Source organism: Oncorhynchus mykiss, chromosome 9 (assembly GCF_057628025.1).
Source record: "Oncorhynchus mykiss isolate SJ-2025 chromosome 9, ASM5762802v1, whole genome shotgun sequence".
In the NCBI taxonomy this organism is placed as follows: Eukaryota; Metazoa; Chordata; class Actinopteri; order Salmoniformes; family Salmonidae; genus Oncorhynchus; species Oncorhynchus mykiss.
Genome location: NC_143030.1, coordinates 51,451,647 through 51,477,630, shown reverse-complemented (window position 1 = coordinate 51,477,630; position 25,984 = coordinate 51,451,647). Strand labels below are relative to the sequence as shown.

At 43.9% G+C, this 25,984-nt stretch overlaps 1 protein-coding gene across 1 annotated transcript; it reads right to left on the bottom strand.

Annotated features, from left to right (window-relative positions):
• On the bottom strand, positions 1–22,941 carry LOC110532224 (uncharacterized). Its single transcript, XM_090185804.1, has 9 exons — positions 22,845–22,941; positions 21,854–21,991; positions 21,053–21,190; positions 20,238–20,384; positions 19,814–19,951; positions 18,999–19,145; positions 18,564–18,700; positions 4,327–4,463; positions 1–127 (listed from the first exon to the last, which is right to left on the bottom strand). Exons 1-9 carry the CDS (start codon positions 22,939–22,941, stop codon positions 1–3), a joined length of 1,206 nt encoding a protein of 401 aa, XP_090041930.1.
• Between the last annotated feature and the right edge of the window lie 3,043 nt (positions 22,942–25,984).

Genomic DNA, 25,984 nt, shown 5'->3' with positions numbered 1-25,984 from the left:
TCAGAGGGCACAGCGGGATTTATTATAAGATCTCTGGCGCTCTAGGTCGACGGGTTCCGGCTCCTTAGCAGAGGTGACCGGTCTGCTCCTGATCCCCGGGATCGTCATCTTGGTCTGCGCCCTGAGTCTGGAGCCGCACGTCAGGGAGGGGGAACTGTCACGTGTGCTCCCTCTCCGGCTTCTAGGTCACCAGGCTGCTCGTTATGGCGCAGCCCTGTCACCATCGTTACGGTCATCACTGCGTTGTGACACTCACCTGGACTCCATCACCTCCCTGATTACCTGCCCTATATTTGTCACTCGCTTCGGTTCCTTCCCCAGGCGTCATTGTTTCTGTTTCAGTTTGGTCTGTGCGTTGTTTGTGTTTCTTGTTTTCTATTATGTTTCGTTGATTGATTAAATCACTCACTCCCTGAACTTGCTTCCCAACTCTCAGCGCACATCGTTACACTAATATTCATAAGACCATTACATAAGATATGTAATATAGGTCTTTATAAACGACTTTACTAATCATCAGTTAAGTCTTTTTGCGTGGCCTCATCTAAAGTGTGGGCTATTTATACATAATAAATACTAAATACTTTCTAAACAATAAGCATACAATATTCCGAAACGGTCACGCTGTTGCGATACGGTGATGTGTAACTTCAGACAAACTCTATGTTGAGTAACATAATGTTTTTAGTCCACAAATGCTTTTCTTAATTACATAAATGCTTCAAAATTCGCAAAAAGTGACATTAGCTGATGAAGATTATCTCATAGAATAAAACGTATAAGATCTCCAAAACCTGTCTTTACCACAAAACGTATTTTCAGCGTTTATCCAAAAACCCTACAAAAACTTTTCCAATAGGCTTTGTTCAAAGATCCATGGCGGAGTTAGTCCCTACAAAGAGACATCATTACTATTACTCTCTATACATGTTAGCAATTGGGAGTCTCCAACCCTTGCAAAAGTGACCTCACAGTCCTAATCACGGTGTAAGGAAATGTATGCTCAATACAAAATGATAACCAGTTCATCGCAGCTCTGCCACAAAAATGGAATAGGCAATTACTTAAAACAGAAAGGAATGAATTAATCGCAAATGGCTTAAAATGACCAATATAAATCGTAACATGTATCAATTTCACTTATGGTCAAGAGGGTTGACAACTCTACCACATAAAATTCAAGATAGTTGGGAACAGATTTTCGATATCCCAACACCATGGCATCAGATTTATTGAAGTAATATACAAAGTAACAACTGAAGCATCAATCCTTTCTTTTCAATTTAAGCTATTATATAAGATTCCCGCTACAAAAAGAATGCTCAGTATATGGGGCATTGAACAGAATCAATAGAGTATCTATTTTGGTACTGTCCATCTGTGGCTTGTTTTTGGAGTCAGGTTCAGGAATGGTTGTTAACATGGGTGCCACTGGGCGCACATTTGGGGGTTTTGCCCTAGCACTACACAGCTGATTCAAATAACCAACTCATCATCAAGCTTTGATTATTTTCATCAGCTGTGTAGTGCTAGAGCAAAAACCAAAACGTGAACCCAGGAGGAGCCCCAGGACCGAGTTTGGGAAACCCTGCCCTATGGTACTGCCCAGGGACACAGTGATTTAATGCAAAGTGGTGGATTGTGGGCATGCGCCTGCCACGGAGGAACATGCAAATCTTCCACTGTTTGATGTCAGAGTATCTCACCATTGTCCCAGGGGACATGAGGACTACCTCCAAATCATCTCGCATCTGACGCACCAGGGCTGTCCCCTTTGTGTGTCCAAGTTGTTTCCACCGAGATGGATGACGATATTCACGAACACAACTCGACTCGGCGAGAGAGAATATTTCAGAACCCTTCAACTGGGAACAGCTCGGCCATATTTCCGGCTCGTGTAGTCGTCTATTTAGCCAGCTGCATTGTGTAATCACATAGCAAATATTTGCTTCAGTCTTTGTTTCCTTGCTCTCGCCAATTTTCTGTGAGCAATGATCAGTATGATTATGAGCATGGATCTTATCAATAAATAAAACGTACAACATCGTGAAGATTCACAAGGTGAGCATGTGTTAAACTGTATTATAAAGTGGGTGGTTCGTGCCCCAAATGCTGATTGGCTGACAGCCGTGGAATATCAGGCTGTATACCACGAGTATGACAAAACATTTATTTTTACAGCTTCAATTACGTTGGTAATCAGTTTATAATAGCAATAAGGAACCTCGGGGGTTTGTGGTATATGGCCAATATACCACGGCTAAGGCCTGTATGTCAAGGCACGTGCTAAGAACAGTCGGTGGCTTGTTTTTGGAGTCAGGTTCAGGAATCTGTACACTGGTATATTGGCCGTATTTTTTTTACATATATTTTTTTACCTTTATTTAACTAGGCAAGTCAGTTAAGAACAAATTCTTATTTTCAATGACGGCCTAGGAACAGTGGGTTAACTGCCTGTTCAGGGACAGAACGACACCTGCATACCTCCTTGTGCATTTTTACTTAATTATAATGTTCTATAATAAGGTTGCACGATCACCTTCCGGTGTAAAAACCATGGAAATTAAAAACAAAACACTATGATTAAACTGAGAACAGGCATTGGTCTGAAGCCGGAAAATGAAGGATATTCACATGAGCACCACACAAGTCTCAAATAACCCCCTAAAAAACCAAGCACAGGTGTTCAAAATCTTGTTTTATTCAAATTCAGCAGTCCACATGAGTTTGTCAATTCACATACTGCCGTTTTTCAATTCACATACTGCCCATGAAAATTGTCCAGTTTCCATAAAAGCTATGATCATTTTTCATATTTATTATTGCATAAAATCATCCGTTTTCATTGACATAATTGTACATGTAATGATTTGTATGTTCTACTTATTTCTTATAACTAATAAGAACTTCCAATAAAGCTTCAATGGCTCACTGCAGGCATAGAATCAACATATCCGGAAACACATCTGTTCCCCGGGGCACTGGCCATCTTTGTAACAGTACTCGGCACACATGTAGGTCCCGTTGGGCAGGACACAGCGACCGGGTTTCACTATGGTAACAAATTAAAAGTTGTCAGTTATACAGTAGAAACATAAGTGTAATAGGAATTTCCAAGATAACAATCGAGAAAAGCAGTCGCAGGTAAAGTCAATCAAATCTATCCATAATAAATCGATACATGTAAAATGTATATGTACAATGTATGTGCATGTACAGAGGGGAGAACAAGTATTTGATACACTGCCGATTTTGATTTGATACACTGCCGATATCCATGTAAAATGTACATGTAAAATGTATATACATGAATATCCATATAAAATGTACATGTAAAATGTATATACATGAATATACAGCAGAAAAGCTGTAAAACTCCAAAATATTTGTGTCCTCCAAAGAGGTGGATTGGTTAATATTAATTATTTTTTATTTAGAAAAAAATTATATCCAGTTTATTACAAGCTGCAACAGGGAGACACTTCCAGCACAGAAGCATAGAAAATGTCTAACTGGCATCTTGGAGACATGCCCTTTACATTCTAATCAGACAGCAACAAATGTTCTGTAAACACCAGCTCTAGAGGCTTGTAGGAAGTCAAAACAAACAGGCTGTCAGCTGCTACAGAATCACACAGTGTTCACAGAATGTCATCAATACAACATAACAGTGAATAATCAGTGTGTCCTCGGCCCTTGTACCTCAAGTCCGGCGTTAATCTCTATCAACAGATATGAGAACAATCCATAACATTCAGCATCAAGTCTAGTGACCATCAATCCACACCTTGAGTGTCACAAGTAGAACACTGGAAATCATCCGTACACTGATTCTTTCCATTGAGGTCTTTTCCCTGAAATATTTTACTTTCATTTATCTAGGCAAGTCAGTTAAGAAAAAAAATCTTATTTTCAATGACGGCCTAGGAACAGTGGGTTAACTGCCTTGTTCTTAACGACAGATTTTTACCTTGTCAGCTCAGGGATTTGCTCTTGCAACCTTTCGGTTACTAGTCCGACGCTCTAACCACTAGGCTACCCTGCCGCCAACGGTCCACCAACCAAAGGACATCCAGCCAACATGACACAACTGTGAGAAGCATTGGAGTCAACATGGGCCAGCATCCCTATGGAACGCTTTAAACACCTTGTAGACCCCATGCCCTGATGAATTGAGGCTTTTCTTAGGGCAAAAAGGGGTGCAATTCAAAAATATCTATGTGTATGAAATGTACATTACAAGACTCAGCTTTCTTGTTTCCAGAGTAATGCAGCAATAATGAATGCAGTGGATGGGTGTATCTGTCACTCTGGGACCATTCCTACCTGTGTCGGTGCAATGCAGTCATGCCCACATCCATTGTGGCAGCATTTTTCATTATTGGGGCAGTCACTGTCATTGGAGCATAACTCCGCACACATCCCCACGCCCCATCGTCTACGAGGGCACACTCCAGGCTTTGCTTTGGGACAACACAATTTGAGCAGACATGTCAGGGAACCCGACTTACCACAAAGAGAACACGGACAAAATTGGACTGAACCATTTTCTGGAAATCAGTCATATTTGTGTGGAGATGGTTACGATAAAAAGGAATTTGTATTTGTAGGAAGTCAAAACAGAAAGCGGTGACATTGTCAGCTGCTACAGAATCACACAGTGTTCCACAATGTCATCAATACAATACAACAGTGAATAATCAGTGTGTCCTCGGTCCTTCTACTGGGACCTCCAGTCTGGCGTCAATCACTATCAACAGATATGAGAACAATCCATAACATTTATCATCAAGTCTAGTGACCATCAACCCACACCTTGAATGTCACAAGAAGAACAATGGAAACCATGTGTATTACAGAAGCTCTGAACTAAACATTGTGTTGATCCCTCTAAATTAAATATGAGCTTTACTGGTCTTAAATGTCCCCATTACAAAATGTTTATGGTGTATATATATATATATTTATATATAAAACTCTAAATACCTACATGGCTCTCAGAAATCTTCTTAATTGAGTGTCTCAGCTCTAAAGAGAGTGTATGTGAAATATATTGATCTATGTGTATGAAATGTACATTACAATCTCCAGCTTTCTTGTTTCCAGAGTAATGCAGCAATAATGAATGCAATAGATGGGTGTATCTGTCACTCTGGGACCATATCCTACCTGTGTACGGTGCAATGCAGTCATGCCCACATCCATTGTGGCAGCATTTTTCATCATTGGGGCAGTCACTGTCATTGGAACATAACTCAGCACACGTCCCTACGCCCCAGCCCCATCGTCTACGAGGGCACACTCCAGGCTTTGCTTTGGGACAACACAATTTGAGCAGACATGTCAGGGAACCCGACTTACCACAAAGAGACATGAACACGGACAAAATTGGACTGAACCATTTTCTGGAAATCAGTCATATTTGTGTGTAGATGGTTACGGTAAGTTTGTAGGCCATACTCCAAGTAATTTTGTGTCTAATTAATAGTTTTGGAGACATTTGTCCCCCATCATCAATGTTTCCCCCATAACACCCATGAAAACGCATGACAGCCTTCTGAACACTCACAATCTATTGGTTCAAATAAGTAGGTTGAAAACATTGTATGTTAACTAAAATGGGCTGTGCAGCTAGTTACACACAGACACACAAACAGTGCTATTAAGATGCAGAAATAATCATTTCTAGTTAAATGAACATATGAGACAAATTGACAAACACATATGTTGACTGAATTTTTGCATACGTTTTCTCAAGTTGGAGCTAAGTTTGGGCCAACTAAAAATGTTAAGTTCAGGTAACACTTTTATCTAGAAGTTGAATAAACTGAAAAAGGCTTTGGAACCACTTACTTCATAATAATTAGTTGAAACAACTAGAATTTATTTGACAGTGTATGCGTAAGATGGCCAAGGGTAGCCTGGATTGTTTCAAAGTCATAATGGCTGGCTTGTATTTCTTTGTAAGGTTGCAACAAAATAGGTTGCAAAGGGGCTATGCACAATTATAGGCTATTGTTTATAACCAATTAGGTAGACTATAACACCTAAGTCAAGTGTAGCAGACTTCTTAAAATAAATCATCAAATTGTCACAGTTTGTTTCATGACAAATAATGCAAAGTAGACTAATTAGAACAACTCACCTGTAGATGTGCCTCCCGTTTCTGCAGCAGAGACTATTTTCAAATCTACAAATGCCAACAGAAAAAGAACCAAAGCACAACGCGCTGACAAATTCATGTCCATGCTGACTTCAAGATTGTTAGAGCAAATGCAGTCCAAATCAATTTAATAGAAGAGGAGGAGACCATAATATGTATTAACCTTAGATGACTAAGAGGGGGGCGCTGCTTTGAAGCCACCGCACAGCCATTTTGGTACTCCTCCTTCATTGTAAAAAAAAAAAGCTATAGAAATGCATTTATTAATGTCTACATTTGTTTTTTGACAAATATATTCTATTACAGACACCTTAATGCATACATGCAAATTATATTAATTGAACTGAACATGTACATTTTATATTTTGAGAGTGTTAATGTTACTGCCCCCACCACAACAACAAATTACTTAAATACATGAAATTGTGTCCTTGAAACATTTTATTCATTTATTCAATTCCATTCATTCCTATGGAGGACTGCTCTTTCTGGGATGTGCCAGTGTGGCGGCTTGTGGCTTCAAAGCCTCTCATTGGCCATTACAAAGCATCAGCAATCCAGGGTTTATACACATCATTGAGAGACCATAGAAAAGATGAATGCACAAGGAACAATGCATCTGCAGGGTCCCTATGCCCATCAATTTACATTCCGAGTTCGGATCCGAACACTTGCTTAGGTCACATGTAATGAGAATAATTAAAGAGGATATATGGAACTTGTGCCTCTGGGGGTGTTCTTGATCCAAAAGTGGTCCCCCAAATGGACAGTAATATTGTCCAGAAATTAAGTCAAAATTTGATGTAAACAATTCACAACTAAACGTCAATAGTGTGTCTTCAACTGAGTTTGTAGTTCAATGACTGAATGCATTTCTGTTAAACTGCAGGTGAAAATCCACAATGTATAATGATTCATAACGAAATGTTTCAAAGTACAGTATGTGGAGAGCCATAACACTGTTGATGGGTTCATTTTTGGGCAACGGTTGGGCTCTGTTTACATGGTATATGATTTTTTACTTGTAATTAATCTTAAGAAATAGGCCTATACATGTCCCAAAATAACTTTTTTAATTTCTATCAAATATTTTCTCTCTCATCTGTCTTGTTGTTGATGGGCAGACCTATACGCTTTTATCATTTTATTACACTGATATCTTGTAGCTTAGAGCGGACAACTATTTGGCGGACTAAATCAATTCTCAACATTGGATTTTCTTACATTATTCTCTCACAATAACGTTGTAGGACTATACACATCACATTCTATATGACTGACTGTTAACCTGTCTCCTACCCTTCATCTACACTGATTGAAGTGGTTTTAACAGGTGAAATTAATAAGGGATCGCAGCTTCACCTGGTCAGTCTAGATCAGTCTATGTTCATAATATTTTGTACAGTCAGTCCATGTTGTGGTTGACAAAGTGATTAGCCATTTGATTCGCCGTTCAGGAGTCTTATGGCTTGGGGTAGAAGATATTTAGGAGCCTCTTGGACCTAGACTTGGTGCTCCGGTACTGCTTGCCGTGCGGTAGCAGAGAGAACAGTCTATGACTAGGGTGGCTGGAGTCTTTGACCATTTTTAGGGCCTTCCTCTGACACCGCCTGGTATAGAGGTCCTGGGTGGCAGGAAGATTGTCCCCGGTGATGTTCTGGGCCGTAAGCACTACCCTCTGTAGTGCCTTGCAGGCAGAGGCCAAGCAGTTGCCATACAAGGCAGTGAACCAACCCGTCAGGATGCTCTCGATGGTGCAGCTGTAAAATCTTTTGAGGATCTGAGGACCCATGCCAAATCTTTTCAGTCTACTGAGGGGGAATAGGTTTTGTCGTGCCCTCTTCACAACTGTCTTGGTGTGCTTGGACCATGTTAGTTTGTTGGTGATGTGGACGCCAAAGATCTTGAATCCTGCTCCACTACAGCCCTATCAATGAGAATGGGGCGTGCTCGGTCCTCCTTTTTACTGCAGTCCACAATCATCTCCTTTGTCTTGGTCACGTTGAGTTGGAGTTGTTGTCCTTGCACCACATGGTCAGGTCTCTGACCTCCTCACCATAGGCTGTCTCATCGTTGTCAGTGATCAGGTCTACCACTGTTGTGTCATCAGCAAACTTAATGATGGTGTTGGAATAGTGCCTGGTCGTGCAGTCATGAGTGAACAGGGAGTACAGGAAGGGGCTGAGCACGCACCCCTACCCTTACCACCTGGGGGTGGCCTATCATGAAATCCAGGATTCAGTTACAGAGGGAGGTGTTTAGTCCAAGGGTCCTTATCTTAGTGATGAGCTTTGAGGGCACTATGGTGTTGAACACTGAGCTGTAGTCAATGAATAGCATTCTCACATAGGTGTTCCTTTTGTCCAGGTGTGACAGGGCAGTGTGGAGTGCAATAGAGGTTGCATAGTCTGTGGATCTTTTGGTGTGGTGAGTGCTGCAGACATGAGTACTACGGGTCGGTAGTCATTTAGGCAGGCTATCTTAGTTTTTCTTGGGCACAGGGACTATGGTGGTCTGCTTGAAACATGTTGGAATTACAGACTCAGACAGGGAGAGGTTGAAAAGGTCAGTGAAGACACTTGCCAGTTGGTCAGCGCATGCTCTGAGAACACGTCCTGGTAGTCTGTCTGGCCCTGCGGCCTTGTGAATGTTGACCTGTTTGAAGGTCTTACTCACATCGGCTGCGGAAAGCGTGATCACACAGTTGTCCGGAACAGCTGATGCTCTCGTGCATGTTTCAGTGTTACTTGCCTCGAAGCGAGCATAGAAGTTATTTAGCTCGTCTGGTAGGCTCGTGTCACTGGGCAGCTCGCGGCTCTGCTTCCCTTTGTAGTCTGTAATAGTTTGCAGGACCTGCCACATTTGACGAACGTCGGAGCCGGTGTAGTACGATTTAATATTAGTCCTGTGTTGGCACTTTGCCTGTTTGATGGGTCGTCAGAGGGCACAGCGGGATTTATTATAAGATCTCTGGCGCTCTAGGTCGACGGGTTCCGGCTCCTTAGCAGAGGTGACCGGTCTGCTCCTGATCCCCGGGATCGTCATCTTGGTCTGCGCCCTGAGTCTGGAGCCGCACGTCAGGGAGGGGGAACTGTCACGTGTGCTCCCTCTCCGGCTTCTAGGTCACCAGGCTGCTCGTTATGGCGCAGCCCTGTCACCATCGTTACGGTCATCACTGCGTTGTGACACTCACCTGGACTCCATCACCTCCCTGATTACCTGCCCTATATTTGTCACTCGCTTCGGTTCCTTCCCCAGGCGTCATTGTTTCTGTTTCAGTTTGGTCTGTGCGTTGTTTGTGTTTCTTGTTTTCTATTATGTTTCGTTGATTGATTAAATCACTCACTCCCTGAACTTGCTTCCCAACTCTCAGCGCACATCGTTACACTAATATTCATAAGACCATTACATAAGATATGTAATATAGGTCTTTATAAACGACTTTACTAATCATCAGTTAAGTCTTTTTGCGTGGCCTCATCTAAAGTGTGGGCTATTTATACATAATAAATACTAAATACTTTCTAAACAATAAGCATACAATATTCCGAAACGGTCACGCTGTTGCGATACGGTGATGTGTAACTTCAGACAAACTCTATGTTGAGTAACATAATGTTTTTAGTCCACAAATGCTTTTCTTATTTACATAAATGCTTCAAAATTCGCAAAAAGTGACATTAGCTGATGAAGATGATCTCATAGAATAAAACGTATAAGATCTCCAAAACCTGTCTTCACCACAAAACGTATTTTCAGCGTTTATCCAAAAACCCTACAAAAATGTTATGGTGAGTGAATGAGGACCCAAAAGCGAACTAACTTAAACAGAGCTTCTTTAATAACCAAACATAGGTAGGCTCAGATAGACCGGCAGATTCCGACAGGACAGGACAAGGTTACAGCAAACATGACGATAGTCTGGCTCAGGCATGAAACACAACAAACAAGAATCCGACAAGGACAGGAACAGAAACAGAGAGAGATATAGGGACCTAATCAGAGGGAAAAAGGGAACAGGTGGGAAACGGGGTGAATGGGTAGTTAGAGGAGACAAGGAACAGCTGGGGGAAAGCGGGGGAGAAAAGGTAACCTAACAACGACCAGCAGAGGGAGACAGGGTGAAGGGAAAGGACAGAGACAAGACACAACATGACAGTACATGACAGTACCCCCCCACTCACCGAGCGCCTCCTGGCGCACTCGAGGAGGAAACCTGGCGGCAACGGAGGAAATCCTCGATCAGCGCACGGTCCAGCACGTCCCGAGAGGGAACCCAACTCCTCTCCTCAGGACCGTACCCCTCCCAATCTACGAGGTACTGGTGACCACGGCCCCGAGGACGCATGTCCAAAATTCTACGGACCCTGTAGATGGGTGCGCCCTCGACAAGGATGGGGGGGGGGGGGGGGAAGACGAGCGGGGGCGCGAAGGACGGGCTTGATGCAGGAGACATGGAAGACCGGGTGGACGCGACGAAGGTATCGCGGAAGAAGAAGTCGAACTGCGACAGGATTAATGACCCGAGAAATACGGAACGGACCAATGAACCGCGGGGTCAACTTGCGAGAAGCCGTCTTAAGGGGAAGGTTCTGAGTGGAGAGCCAAACTCTCTGACCGCAACAATATCTAGGACTCTTAGTTCTACGCTTATTAGCAGCCCTCACAGTCTGCGTCCTATAACGGCAAAGTGCAGACCTGACCCTCTTCCAGGTGCGCTCGCAACGTTGGACAAAAGCCTGAGCGGAGGGGACGCTGGACTCGGCGAACTGAGATGAGAACAGCGGAGGCTGGTACCCGAGGCTACTCTGAAAAGGAGATAGCCCGGTCGCAGACGAAGGAAGCGAGTTGTGGGCGTATTCTGCCCAGGGGAGCTGTTCTGACCAAGACGCAGGGTTACGAAAAGAAAGACTGCGTAAGATGCGACCAATAGTCTGATTGGCCCGTTCTGCTTGACCGTTAGACTGGGGGTGAAAGCCGGAAGAGAGACTGACGGAAGCCCCAATCAAACGGCAAAACTCCCTCCAAAATTGAGACGTGAATTGCGGACCTCTGTCCGAAACGACGTCTGACGGAAGGCCATGAATTCTGAAAACATTCTCGATGATGATTTGTGCCGTCTCTTTAGCAGAAGGAAGCTTAGCAAGGGGAATGAAATGAGCCGCCTTAGAGAACCTATCGACAACCGTAAGAATAACAGTCTTCCCCGCTGACGAAGGCAGTCCGGTGACAAAATCTAAGGCGATGTGAGACCACGGTCGAGAGGGAATAGGAAGCGGCCTGAGACGGCCGGCAGGAGGAGAGTTACCGGACTTAGTCTGCGCGCAGACCGAACAAGCAGCCACGAAACGACGCGTGTCATGCTCCCGGGTGGGCCACCAAAAACGCTGGCGAATGGAAGCAAGCGTACCCCGAACGCCAGGGTGGCCGGCTAACTTGGCAGAGTGAGCCCACTGAAGAACGGCCAGACGAGTAGGAACGGGAACGAAAAGAAGGTTCCTAGGACAAGCGCGCGGCGACGGAGTGTGAGTGAGCGCTTGTTTTACCTGCCTCTCAATTCCCCAGACAGTCAACCCGACAACACGCCCCTCAGGGAGAATCCCCTCGGGGTCAGTGGAGGCTACTGAAGAACTGAAGAGACGAGACAAAGCATCAGGCTTGGTGTTCTTAGAGCCCGGACGATAAGAAATCACGAACTCGAAACGAGCGAAAAACAGCGCCCAACGCGCCTGACGCGCATTAAGTCGTTTGGCAGAACGGATGTACTCAAGGTTCCTATGGTCAGTCCAAACGACAAAAGGAACGGTCGCCCCCTCCAACCACTGTCGCCATTCGCCTAGGGCTAACCGGATGGCGAGCAGTTCGCGGTTACCCACATCATAGTTACGTTCCGACGGCGACAGGCGATGAGAAAAATACGCGCATGGGTGGACCTTGTCGTCAGAGAGGGAGCGCTGAGAAAGGATGGCTCCCACGCCCACCTCTGACGCGTCAACCTCGACAACGAACTGTCTAGAGACGTCAGGTGTAACAAGGATAGGAGCGGATGTAAAACGATTCTTGAGGAGATCAAAAGCTCCCTGGGCGGAAACGGACCACTTAAAGCACGTCTTGACAGAAGTAAGGGCTGTGAGAGGAGCTGCCACCTGACCGAAATTACGGATGAAACGACGATAGAAGTTCGCGAAGCCGAGAAAGCGCTGCAGCTCGACGCGTGACTTAGGGACGGGCCAATCAATGACAGCTTGGACCTTAGCGGGATCCATCTTAATGCCTTCAGCGGAAATAACAGAACCGAGAAATGTGACGGAGGAGGCATGAAAAGTGCACTTCTCAGCCTTCACAAAAAGACAATTCTCTAAAAGGCGCTGGAGGACACGTCGAACGTGCTGAACATGAATCTGGAGTGACGGTGAAAAAATCAGGATATCGTCAAGGTAAACGAAAACAAAGATGTTCAGCATGTCTCTCAGGACATCATTGACTAATGCCTGAAAGACAGCTGGAGCGTTAGCGAGGCCGAAAGGAAGAACCCGGTATTCAAAGTGCCCTAACGGAGTGTTAAACGCCGTCTTCCACTCGTCCCCCTCCCTGATGCGCACGAGATGGTAAGCGTTACGAAGGTCCAACTTAGTGAAAAACCTGGCTCCCTGCAGGATCTCGAAGGCTGAAGACATAAGAGGAAGCGGATAACGATTCTTCACTGTTATGTCATTCAGCCCTCGATAATCTATGCAGGGGCGCAGAGACCCGTCCTTCTTCTTGACAAAAAAAACCCCCGCTCCGGCGGGAGAGGAGGAGGGGACTATGGTACCGGCGTCAAGAGCTACAGACAAATAATCTTCGAGAGCCTTACGTTCGGGAGCCGACAGAGAGTATAGTCTACCCCGGGGGGGGGTGGTTCCCGGAAGGAGATCAATACTACAATCATACGACCGGTGTGGAGGAAGAGAGGTGGCCCTGGACCGACTGAACACCGTGCGCAGATCGTGATATTCCTCCGGCACCCCTGTCAAATCACCAGGCTCCTCCTGTGAAGAAGAGACAGAGGAAACAGGAGGGATAGCAGACATTAAACATTTCACATGACAAGAGACGTTCCAGGAGAGGATAGAATTACTAGACCAATTAATGGAAGGATTATGACAAACTAGCCAGGGATGGCCCAAAACAACAGGTGTAAAAGGTGAACGAAAAATTAAAAAAGAAATGGTTTCACTATGATTACCAGAAACAGTGAGGGTTAAAGGTAGCGTCTCACGCTGAATCCTGGGGAGAGGACTACCATCCAGAGCGAACAAGGCCGTGGGCTCCTTTAACTGTCTGAGAGGAATGTCATGTTCCCGAGCCCAGGTCTCGTCCATAAAACAGCCCTCCGCCCCAGAGTCTATTAAGGCACTGCAGGAAGCTGACGAACCGGTCCAGCGTAGATGGACCGACAAGGTAGTGCAGGATCTTGAAGGAGAGACAGGAGTAGTAGCGCTCACCAGTAGCCCTCCGCTTACTGACGAGCTCTGGCCTTTTACTGGACATGAAGTGACAAAATGACCAGCGGAACCGCAATAGAGACAGAGGCGGTTGGTGATTCTCCGTTCCCTCTCCTTAGTCGAGATGCGGATACCTCCCAGCTGCATGGGCTCAGCACCCGAGCCGGCAGAGGAAGATGGTAGTGATGCGGAGAGGGAGGCGACGGAGAGCGCGAGCTCCTTTCCACGAGCTCGGTGACGAAGATCAACCCGTCGCTCAATGCGAATAGCGAGTTCAATCAAGGAATCCACGCTGGAAGGAACCTCCCGGGAGAGAATCTCATCCTTTACCTCTGCGCGGAAACCCTCCAGAAGACGAGCGAGCAAGGCCGGCTCGTTCCAGCCACTGGAGACAGCAAGAGTGCGAAACTCAATAGAGTAGTCTGTTATGGATCGATTGCCTTGACATAGGGAAGACAGGGCCCTGGAAGCCTCCTCCCCAAAAACAGATCGATCAAAAACCCGTATCATCTCCTCCTTAAAGTCTTGATACTGGTTAGTACACTCAGCCCTTGCCTCCCAGATTGCCGTGCCCCACTCACGAGCCCGTCCAATAAGGAGAGATATGACGTAGGCGACACGAGCAGTGCTCCTGGAGTAAGTGTTGGGCTGGAGAGAAAACACAATATCACACTGGGTGAGGAACGAGCGGCATTCAGTGGGCTCCCCAGAGTAACACGGCGGGTTATTGATTCTGGGCTCCGGAGATTCGAAAGCCCTGGAAGTGGCCGGTGGATCGAGGCGGAGATGGTGAACCTGTTCTGTGAGGTTGGAGACTTGGGTGGCCAGGGTCTCAACGGCATGTCGAGCAGCAGACACTTCCTGCTCGTGTCTGCCTAGCATCGCTCCCTGGATCCCGACGGCTGAGTGGAGAGGATCCGAAGTCGCTGGGTCCATTCTTGGTCGGATTCTTCTGTTATGGTGAGTGAATGAGGACCCAAAAGCGAACTAACTTAAACAGAGCTTCTTTAATAACCAAACATAGGTAGGCTCAGATAGACCGGCAGATTCCGACAGGACAGGACAAGGTTACAGCAAACATGACGATAGTCTGGCTCAGGCATGAAACACAACAAACAAGAATCCGACAAGGACAGGAACAGAAACAGAGAGAGATATAGGGACCTAATCAGAGGGAAAAAGGGAACAGGTGGGAAACGGGGTGAATGGGTAGTTAGAGGAGACAAGGAACAGCTGGGGGAAAGCGGGGGAGAAAAGGTAACCTAACAACGACCAGCAGAGGGAGACAGGGTGAAGGGAAAGGACAGAGACAAGACACAACATGACAGTACATGACAAAAAACTTTTCCAATAGGCTTTGTTCAAAGATCCATGGCGGAGTTAGTCCCTACAAAGAGACATCATTACTATTACTCTCTATACATGTTAGCAATTGGGAGTCTCCAACCCTTGCAAAAGTGACCTCACAGTCCTAATCACGGTGTAAGGAAATGTATGCTCAATACAAAATGATAACCAGTTCATCGCAGCTCTGCCACAAAAATGGAATAGGCAATTACTTAAAACAGAAAGGAATGAATTAATCGCAAATGGCTTAAAATGACCAATATAAATCGTAACATGTATCAATTTCACTTATGGTCAAGAGGGTTGACAACTCTACCGCATAAAATTCAAGATAGTTGGGAACAGATTTTCGATATCCCAACACCATGGCATCAGATTTATTGAAGTAATATACAAAGTAACAACTGAAGCATCAATCATTTCTTTTCAATTTAAGCTATTATATAAGATTCCCGCTACAAAAAGAATGCTCAGTATATGGGGCATTGAACAGAATCAATAGAGTATCTATTTTGGTACTGTCCATCTGTGGCTTGTTTTTGGAGTCAGGTTCAGGAATGGTTGTTAACATGGGTGCCACTGGGCGCACATTTGGGGGTTTTGCCCTAGCACTACACAGCTGATTCAAATAACCAACTCATCATCAAGCTTTGATTATTTTCATCAGCTGTGTAGTGCTAGAGCAAAAACCAAAACGTGAACCCAGGAGGAGCCCCAGGACCGAGTTTGGGAAACCCTGCCCTATGGTACTGCCCAGGGACACAGTGATTTAATGCAAAGTGGTGGATTGTGGGCATGCGCCTGCCACGGAGGAACATGCAAATCTTCCACTGTTTGATGTCAGAGTATCTCACCATTGTCCCAGGGGACATGAGGACTACCTCCAAATCATCTCGCATCTGACGCACCAGGGCTGTCCCCTTTGTGTGTCCAAGTTGTTTCCACCGAGATGGATGACGATATTCACGAACACAACTCGACTCGGCGAGAGAGAATATTTCAGAACCCTTCAACTGGGAACAGCTCGGCCATATTTCCGGCTCGTGTAGTCGTCTATTTAGCCAGCTGCATTGTGTAATCACATAGCAAATATTTGCTTCAGTCTTTGTTTCCTTGCTCTCGCCAATTTTCTGTGAGCAATGATCAGTATGATTATGAGCATGGATCTTATCAATAAATAAAACGTACAACATCGTGAAGATTCACAAGGTGAGCATGTGTTAAACTGTATTATAAAGTGGGTGGTTCGTGCCCCAAATGCTGATTGGCTGACAGCCGTGGAATATCAGGCTGTATACCACGGGTATGACAAAACATTTATTTTTACAGCTTCAATTACGTTGGTAATCAGTTTATAATAGCAATAAGGAACCTCTGGGGTTTGTGGTATATGGCCAATATACCACGGCTAAGGCCTGTATGTCAAGGCACGTGCTAAGAACAGTCGGTGGCTTGTTTTTGGAGTCAGGTTCAGGAATCTGTACACTGGTATATTGGCCGTATTTTTTTACATATATTTTTTTACCTTTATTTAACTAGGCAAGTCAGTTAAGAACAAATTCTTATTTTCAATGACGGCCTAGGAACAGTGGGTTAACTGCCTGTTCAGGGACAGAACGACACCTGCATACCTCCTTGTGCATTTTTACTTAATTATAATGTTCTATAATAAGGTTGCACCATCACCTTCCGGTGTAAAAACCATGGAAATTAAAAACAAAACACTATGATTAAACTGAGAACAGGCATTGGTCTGAAGCCGGAAAATGAAGGATATTCACATGAGCACCACACAAGTCTCAAATAACCCGCTAAAAAACCAAGCACAGGTGTTCAAAATCTTGTTTTATTCAAATTCAGCAGTCCACATGAGTTTGTCAATTCACATACTGCCGTTTTTCAATTCACATACTGCCCATGAAAATTGTCCAGTTTCCATAAAAGCTATGATCATTTTTCATATTTATTATTGCATAAAATCATCCGTTTTCATAGACATAATTGTACATGTAATGATTTGTATGTTCTACTTATTTCTTATAACTAATAAGAACTTCCAATAAAGCTTCAATGGCTCACTGCAGGCATAGAATCAACATATCCGGAAACACATCTGTTCCCCGGGGCACTGGCCATCTTTGTAACAGTACTCGGCACACATGTAGGTCCCGTTGGGCAGGACACAGCGACCGGGTTTCACTATGGTAACAAATTAAAAGTTGTCAGTTATACAGTAGAAACATAAGTGTAATAGGAATTTCCAAGATAACAATCGAGAAAAGCAGTCGCAGGTAAAGTCAATCAAATCTATCCATAATAAATCGATACATGTAAAATGTATATGTACAATGTATGTGCATGTACAGTGGGGAGAACAAGTATTTGATACACTGCCGATTTTGATTTGATACACTGCCCATATCCATGTAAAATGTATATGTAAAATGTATATACATGAATATACAGCAGAAAAGCTGTAAAACTCCAAAATATTTGTGTCCTTCAAAGAGGTGGATTGGTTAATATTAATTATTTTTTATTTAGAAATTCATTATATCCAGTTTATTACAAGCTGCAACAGGGAGACACTTCCAGCACAGAAGCATAGAAAATGTCTGACTGGCATCTTGGAGACATGCCCTTTACATTCTAATCAGACAGCAACAAACGTTCTGTAAACACCAGCTCTAGAGGCTTGTAGGAAGTCAAAACAAACAGGCTGTCAGCTGCTACAGAATCACACAGTGTTCACAGAATGTCATCAATACAACATAACAGTGAATAATCAGTGTGTCCTCGGCCCTTGTACCTCAAGTCCGGCGTGAACCTCTATCAACAGATATGAGAACAATCCATAACATTCAGCATCAAGTCTAGTGACCATCAATCCACACCTTGAGTGTCACAAGTAGAACACTGGAAATCATCCGTACACTGATTCTTTCCATTGAGGTCTTACTATTACAATGAGTTGGAATTTTGTTGGTGTTCCTTGACAAATTGTCAGCTTAAAGTTCTGTGAATTGCTGTATCGTAAGAAACGTATGTTGCTACTCTTCTGAAGTCTCAGCCTGATATTCCCAAAATCCTTTTCCCTGAAATATTTTACTTTTATTTAACTAGGCAAGTCAGTTAAGAAAAAAATCTTATTTTCAATGACGGCCTAGGAACAGTGGGTTAACTGCCTTGTTCTTAACGACAGATTTTTACCTTGTCAGCTCAGGGATTTGCTCTTGCAACCTTTTGGTTACTAGTCCGACTCTCTAACCACTAGGCTACCCTGCCGCCAACGGTCCACCAACCAAAGGACATCCAGCCAACATGACACAACTGTGAGAAGCATTGGAATCAACATGGGCCAGCATCCCTATGGAACGCTTTAAACACCTTGTAGACCCCATGCCCTGATGAATTGAGGCTTTTCATAGGGCAAAAGGGGGTGCAACTCAAAAATATCTATGTGTATGAAATGTACATTACAAGCCTCAGCTTTCTTGTTTCCAGAGTAATACAGCAATAATGAATGCAGTGGATGGGTGTATCTGTCACTCTGGAACCATTCCTACCTGTGTCGGTGCAATGCAGTCATGCCCACATCCATTGTGGCAGCATTTTTCATTATTGGGGCAGTCACTGTCATTGGAGCATAACTCCGCACACATCCCCACGCCCCATCGTCTACGAGGGCACACTCCAGGCTTTGCTTTGGGACAACACAATTTGAGCAGACATGTCAGGGAACCCGACTTACCACAAAGAGACATGAACACGGACAAAATTGGACTGAACCATTTTCTGGAAATCAGTCATATTTGTGTGGAGATGGTTACGGTAAAGAGGAATTTGTATTTGTGAAAAGATTGCAGAGTATACCCCTAATATTTTTGTGTCAAATTAGTTTTGGAGACATTTGTCCCCCATCATCAATGTTTCCCCCATAACACCCATGAAAACGCATGGCATCCTTCTGAACACTGTTAGTAAACCAGTCAGGTTCTTACTGAAGTCAGGTGGGACACACAAGGCGTCAGAGTGAAAGACGCAGCATTTGTCATCTTTAGGACAGTCCTCATCGCGGACACATCCCTTGTGTGACGGCACGACATTCAGAAGCAGCGGGCACTGACCTGCCTTCGGGGGGATCGGCACTGTGAGAGAGCAGGAGGAATAGGAAACAATTGGACCGAACCATTTTCTGAAGATCTGTCATATTTGTGAGGAGATGGTTGCGATAAATAGGCATTTGCATTTGTAGGAAGTCAAAACAGAAAGCGGTGACATTGTCAGCTGCTACAGAATCACACAGTGTTCCACAATGTCATCAATACAATACAACAGTGAATAATCAGTGTGTCCTCGGTTCTTCTACTGGGACCTCCAGTCTGGCGTCAATCTCTGTCAACAGATATGAGAACAATCCATAACATTTATCATCAAGTCTAGTGACCATCAACCCACACCTTGAATGTCACAAGAAGAACAATGGAAATCATGTGTATTACAGAAGCTCTATACTAAACATTGTGTTGATCCCTCTAAATTAAATATGAGCTGTACTGGTCTTAAATGTCCCCATTACAAAATGTTTATGGTGTATATATATATATATATTTATATATAAAACTCTAAATACCTACATGGCTCTCAGAAATCTTCTTAATTGAGTGTCTCAGCTCTAAAGAGAGTGTATGTGAAATATATTGATCTATGTGTATGAAATGTACATTACAATCTCCAGCTTTCTTGTTTCCAGAGTAATGCAGCAATAATGAATGCAATAGATGGGTGTATCTGTCACTCTGGGACCATATCCTACCTGTGTACGGTGCAATGCAGTCATGCCCACATCCATTGCGGCAGCATTTTTCATCATTGGGGCAGTCACTGTCATTGGAACATAACTCTGCACACGTCCCTACCCCCCATCGTCTACGAGGGCACACTCCAGGCTTTGCTTTGTGAGCACAATTTGAGCAGATGTCAGGGATCCCAAATTGCCACAAAGAGACATGAACATAGACACATTTGGACTGAACCATTTTCTGGAAATCAGTCATATTTGTGTGTAGATGGTTACGATAAATAGGAATTTGTATTTGTGAAAAGATTGCAGAGTATACCCTTAATATTTTTGTGTCTAATTAGTTTTGGAGACATTTGGCCACCATCATCAATGTTTTCCCCATAACACCCATGAAAACGCATGGCAGCCTTCTGAACACTGTTAGTAAACTTCTTACTGAAGTCAGGTGGGACACACAAGGCGCCAGAGTCAAAGATGCAGCATTTGTCATCTTTAGGACATTCCTCATCGCGGACACATCCCTTGTGTGACGGCACGACATTCAGAAGCAGCGGGCACTGACCTGCCTTCGGGGGGATCGGCACTGTGAGAGAGCAGGAGGAATAGGAAACAATTGGACCGAACCATTTTCTGAAAATCTGTCATATTTGTGAGGAGATGGTTACGATAAATAGGCATTTGCATTTGTAGGAAGTCAAAACAGAAAGCGGTGACATTGTCAGCTGCTTCAGAATCACACAGTGTTCCACAATGTCATCAATACAATACAACAGTGAATAATCAGTGTGTCCTCGGTCCTTCTACTGGGACCTCCAGTCTGGCGTCAATCACTATCAACAGATATGAGAACAATCCATAACATTCATCATCAAGTCTAGTGACCATCAACCCACACCTTGAATGTCACAAGAGGAACAATGGAAATCATGTGTATTACAGAAGCTCTGTACTAAACATTGTGTTGATCACTCTAAATTAAATATGAGCTTTACTGGTCTTAAATGTCCCCATTACAAAATGTTTATGGTGTATATATATATATATATTTATATATAAAACTCTAAATACCTACATGGCTCTCAGAAATCTTCTTAATTGAGTGTCTCAGCTCTAAAGAGAGTGTATGTGAAATATATTGATCTATGTGTATGAAATGTACATTACAATCTCCAGCTTTCTTGTTTCCAGAGTAATGCAGCAATAATGAATGCAATAGATGGGTGTATCTGTCACTCTGGGACCATATCCTACCTGTGTACGGTGCAATGCAGTTATGCCCACATCCATTGTGGCAGCATTTTTCATCATTGGGGCAGTCACTGTCATTGGAACATAACTCTGCACACGTCCCTACGCCCCATGGTCTACGAGGGCACACTCCAGGCTTTGCTTTGAGACAACACAATTTGAGCAGACATGTCAGGGACACGACTTACCACAACACATGAACATGGACACAATTACACTGAACCATTTTCTGAAAATCTGTCATATTTGTGTGGAGATCGTTACGATAAATGTTAGCTGCTACAGAATCACACAGTGGTCACAGAATGTCATCAGTACAATACAACAGTGAATAATCAGTGTGTCCTCGGTCCTTCTACTGGGACGTCCAGTCTGGCGTCAATCACTATCAACAGATATGAGAACAATCCATAACATTCAGCATCAAGTCTAGTGACCATCAACCCACATCTTGAATGTCACAACTAGTATACTGGAACCATTGTGTATAACATAAACTGTATACGCTAAATGTTTTGTTGATCACTCTCAATTAAATATGATCTTTAGCGATCCTACATTTCCCCATTACAAATAGGTTTATGGTAGCAACTTGTCAGCCTACACTGACTCTTCCCAATGAAGTCTTTCTATTATGTGACTTCTTAATTGAGTTTCTCAGCTCTATAGAGAGTGTAAGTGAAATATATTGATCTATGTGTATGAAATGTACATTACAATCTCCAGCTTTCTTGTTTCCAGAGTATTGCAGCAATAATGAATGCAATAGATGGGTGTATCTGTCACTCTGGGACCATATCTTACCTGTGTTAGGTGCAATGCAGTCATGCCCACATCCATTGTGGCAGCATTTTTCATCATTGGGGCAGTCACTGTCATTGGAACATAACTCTGCACATATCCCCGTGCCCCATCGTCTACGAGGGCACACTCCAGGCTTTGCTTTGGGTCAACACAATTTGAGCAGATGTCAGGGAACCCAACTTGCCACAAAGAGACATGAACATAGACACATTTGGACTGAACCAATTCATGAAAATCTGTCATATTTGTGTCGAGATGGATTTGACAAATATGCATTTGCATCTCTGGAAAGTTTGTAGGTCATACTCCAAGTAATTTATTGTCTAATTAATAGTTTTGGAGACATTTGTCCCCCATCATCAATGTTTCCCCCATAACACCCATGAAAATGCATGACAGCCTTCTGAACACTCACAATCTATTGGTTCAAATAAGTAGGTTGAAAACATTGTATGTTAACTAAAAAGGGCTGTGCAGCTAGTTACACACAGACACACAAACAGTGCTATTAAGATGCAGAAATAATCATTTCTAGTTAAATGAACATATGAGACAAATTGACAAACACATATGTTGACTGAATTTTTGCATTCGTTTTCTCAAGTTGGAGCTAAGTTTGGGCCAACTAAAAATGTTAAGTTCAGGTAACACTTTTATCTAGAAGTTGAATAAACTGAAAAAGGCTTTGGAACCACTTACTTCATAATAATTAGTTGAAACAACTAGAATTTATTTGACAGTGTATGCGTAAGATGGCCAAGGGTAGCCTGGATTGTTTCAAAGTCATAATGGCTGGCTTGTATTTCTTTGTAAGGTTGCAACAAAATAGGTTGCAAAGGGGCTATGCACAATTATAGGCTATTGTTTATAACCAATTAGGTAGACTATAACACCTAAGTCAAGTGTAGCAGACTTCTTAAAATAAATCATCAAATTGTCACAGTTTGTTTCATGACAAATAATGCAAAGTAGACTAATTAGAACAACTCACCTGTAGATGTGCCTCCCGTTTCTGCAGCAGAGACTATTTTCAAATCTACAAATGCCAACAGAACAAGAACCAAAGCACAACGCGCTGACAAATTCATGTCCATGCTGACTTCAAGACTGTTAGAGCAAATGCAGTCCAAATCAATTTAATAGAAGAGGAGGAGACCATAATATGTATTAACCTTAGATGACTAAGAGGGGGGCGCTGCTTTGAAGCCATCGCACAGCCATTTTGGTACTCCTCCTTCATTGTAAAAAAAAAAAAGCTATAGAAATGCATTTATTAATGTCTACATTTGTTTTTTGACAAATATATTATATTACAGACACCTTAATGCATACATGCAAATTACATTAATTTAACTGAACATGTACATTTTATATTTTGAGAGTGTTAATGTTACTGCCCCCACCACAACAAAGAATTACTTAAATACATGAAATTGTGTCCTTGAAACATTTTATTCATTTATTCAATTCCATTCATTCCTATGGAGGACTGCTCTTTCTGGGATGTGCCAGTGTGGCGGCCTGTGGCTTCAAAGCCTCTCATTGGCCATTACAAAGCATCAGCAATCCAGGGTTTATACACATCATTGAGAGACCATAGAAAAGATGAATGCACAAGGAACAATGCATCTGCAGGGTCCCTATGCCCATCAATTTACATTCCGAGTTCGGATCCGAACACTTGCTTAGGTCACATGTAATGAGAATAATTAAAGAGGATATATGGAACTTGTGCCTCTGGGGGTGTTCTTGATCCAAAAGTGGTCCCCCAAATGGACAGTAATATTGTCCAGAAATTAAGTCAAAATTTGATGTAAACAATTCACAACTAAACGTCAATAGTGTGTCTTCAACTGAGTTTGTAGTTCAATGACTGAATGCATTTCTGTTAAACTGCAGGTGAAAATCCACAATGTATAATGATTAATAACGAAATGTTTCAAAGTACAGTATGTGGAGAGCTATAACACTGTTGATGGGTTGATTGTTGGGCAACTGTTGGGCTTTCATCTTAAGAAATAGGCCTATACATGTCCCAAAATAAATTTTTAAATTTCTATCAAATATGTTCTCTCTCATCTGTCTTGTTCATGATGGGCAGACCTATACGCTTTTATCATTTTCTTACACTGATATCTTGTAGCTTAGAGCGGACAACTATTTGGAGGACTTACATTATTCTCTCACAATAACGTTGTAGGACTATACACATCACATTCTATATGACTGACTGTTAATGTCATGTACTGTCATGTTGTGTCTTGTCTCTGTCCTTTCCCTTCACCCTGTCTCCCTCTGCTGGTCGTTGTTAGGTTACCTTTCCACCCCCTCTTTCCCCCAGCTGTGCCTTGTCTCCTCCTAACCACCTCGTCACCCCTTTTCCCACCTGTTCCCTTTTTCCCTCTGATTAGTCCCCTATATCTCTCTCTGTTTTTGTTCCTGTCCTTGTCGGATTCTTGTTTGTTGTGTTTCATGCCTGAACCAGACTGTCGTCATGTTTGCTGTAACCTTGTCTTGTCCTGTCGGAATCTGCCGGTCCGTCTGAGCCTACCTATGTTTGGTAATTAAAGAAGCTCTGTTTAAGTTAGTTCGCTTTTGGGTCCTCATTCACTCACCGTAACAGAAGAATCCGACCAAGAATGGACCCAGCGACTTCGGATCCTCTCCACTCAGCCGTCGGGATCCAGGGAGCGATGCTAGGCAGACACGAGCAGGAAGTGTCTGCTGCTCGACATGCCGTTGAGACCCTGGCCACCCAAGTCTCCAACCTCACAGAACAGGTTCACCATCTCCGCCTCGATCCACCGGCCACTTCCAGGGCTTTCGAATCTCCGGAGCCCAGAATCAATAACCCGCCGTGTTACTCTGGGGAGCCCACTGAATGCCGCTCGTTCCTCACCCAGTGTGATATTGTGTTTTCTCTCCAGCCCAACACTTACTCCAGGAGCACTGCTCGTGTCGCCTACGTCATATCTCTCCTTATTGGACGGGCTCGTGAGTGGGGCACGGCAATCTGTGAGGCAAGGGCTGAGTGTACTAACCAGTATCAGGACTTTAAGGAGGAGATGATACGGGTTTTTGATCGATCTGTTTTTGGGGAGGAGGCTTCCAGGGCCCTGTCTTCCCTATGTCAAGGCAATCGATCCATAACAGACTACTCTATTGAGTTTTGCACTCTTGCTGTCTCCAGTGGCTGGAACGAGCCGGCCTTGCTCGCTCGCCTTCTGGAGGGTCTCCGCGCAGAGGTAAAGGATGAGATTCTCTCCCGGGAGGTTCCTTCCAGCGTGGATTCCTTGATTGAACTCGCTATTCGCATTGAGCGACGGGTTGATCTTCGTCACCGAGCTCGTGGAAAGGAGCTCGCGCTCTCCGTCGCCCCCCTCTCCGCATCACTACCATCTTCCTCTGCCGGCTCGGGTGCTGAGCCCATGCAGCTGGGAGGTATCCGCATCTCGACTAAGGAGAGGGAACGGAGAATCACCAACCGCCTCTGTCTCTATTGCGGTTCCGCTGGTCATTTTGTCACTTCATGTCCAGTAAAAGGCCAGAGCTCGTCAGTAAGCGGAGGGCTACTGGTGAGCGCTACTACTCCTGTCTCTCCTTCAAGATCCTGCACTACCTTGTCGGTCCATCTACGCTGGACCGGTTCGTCAGCTTCCTGCAGTGCCTTAATAGACTCTGGGGCGGAGGGCTGTTTTATGGACGAGACCTGGGCTCGGGAACATGACATTCCTCTCAGACAGTTAAAGGAGCCCACGGCCTTGTTCGCCCTGGATGGTAGTCCTCTCCCCAGGATTCAGCGTGAGACGCTACCTTTAACCCTCACTGTTTCTGGTAATCATAGTGAAACCATTTCTTTTTTAATTTTTCGTTCACCTTTTACACCTGTTGTTTTGGGCCATCCCTGGCTAGTTTGTCATAATCCTTCCATTAATTGGTCTAGTAATTCTATCCTCTCCTGGAACGTCTCTTGTCATGTGAAATGTTTAATGTCTGCTATCCCTCCTGTTTCCTTTGTCTCTTCTTCACAGGAGGAGCCTGGTGATTTGACAGGGGTGCCGGAGGAATATCACGATCTGCGCACGGTGTTCAGTCGGTCCAGGGCCACCTCTCTTCCTCCACACCGGTCGT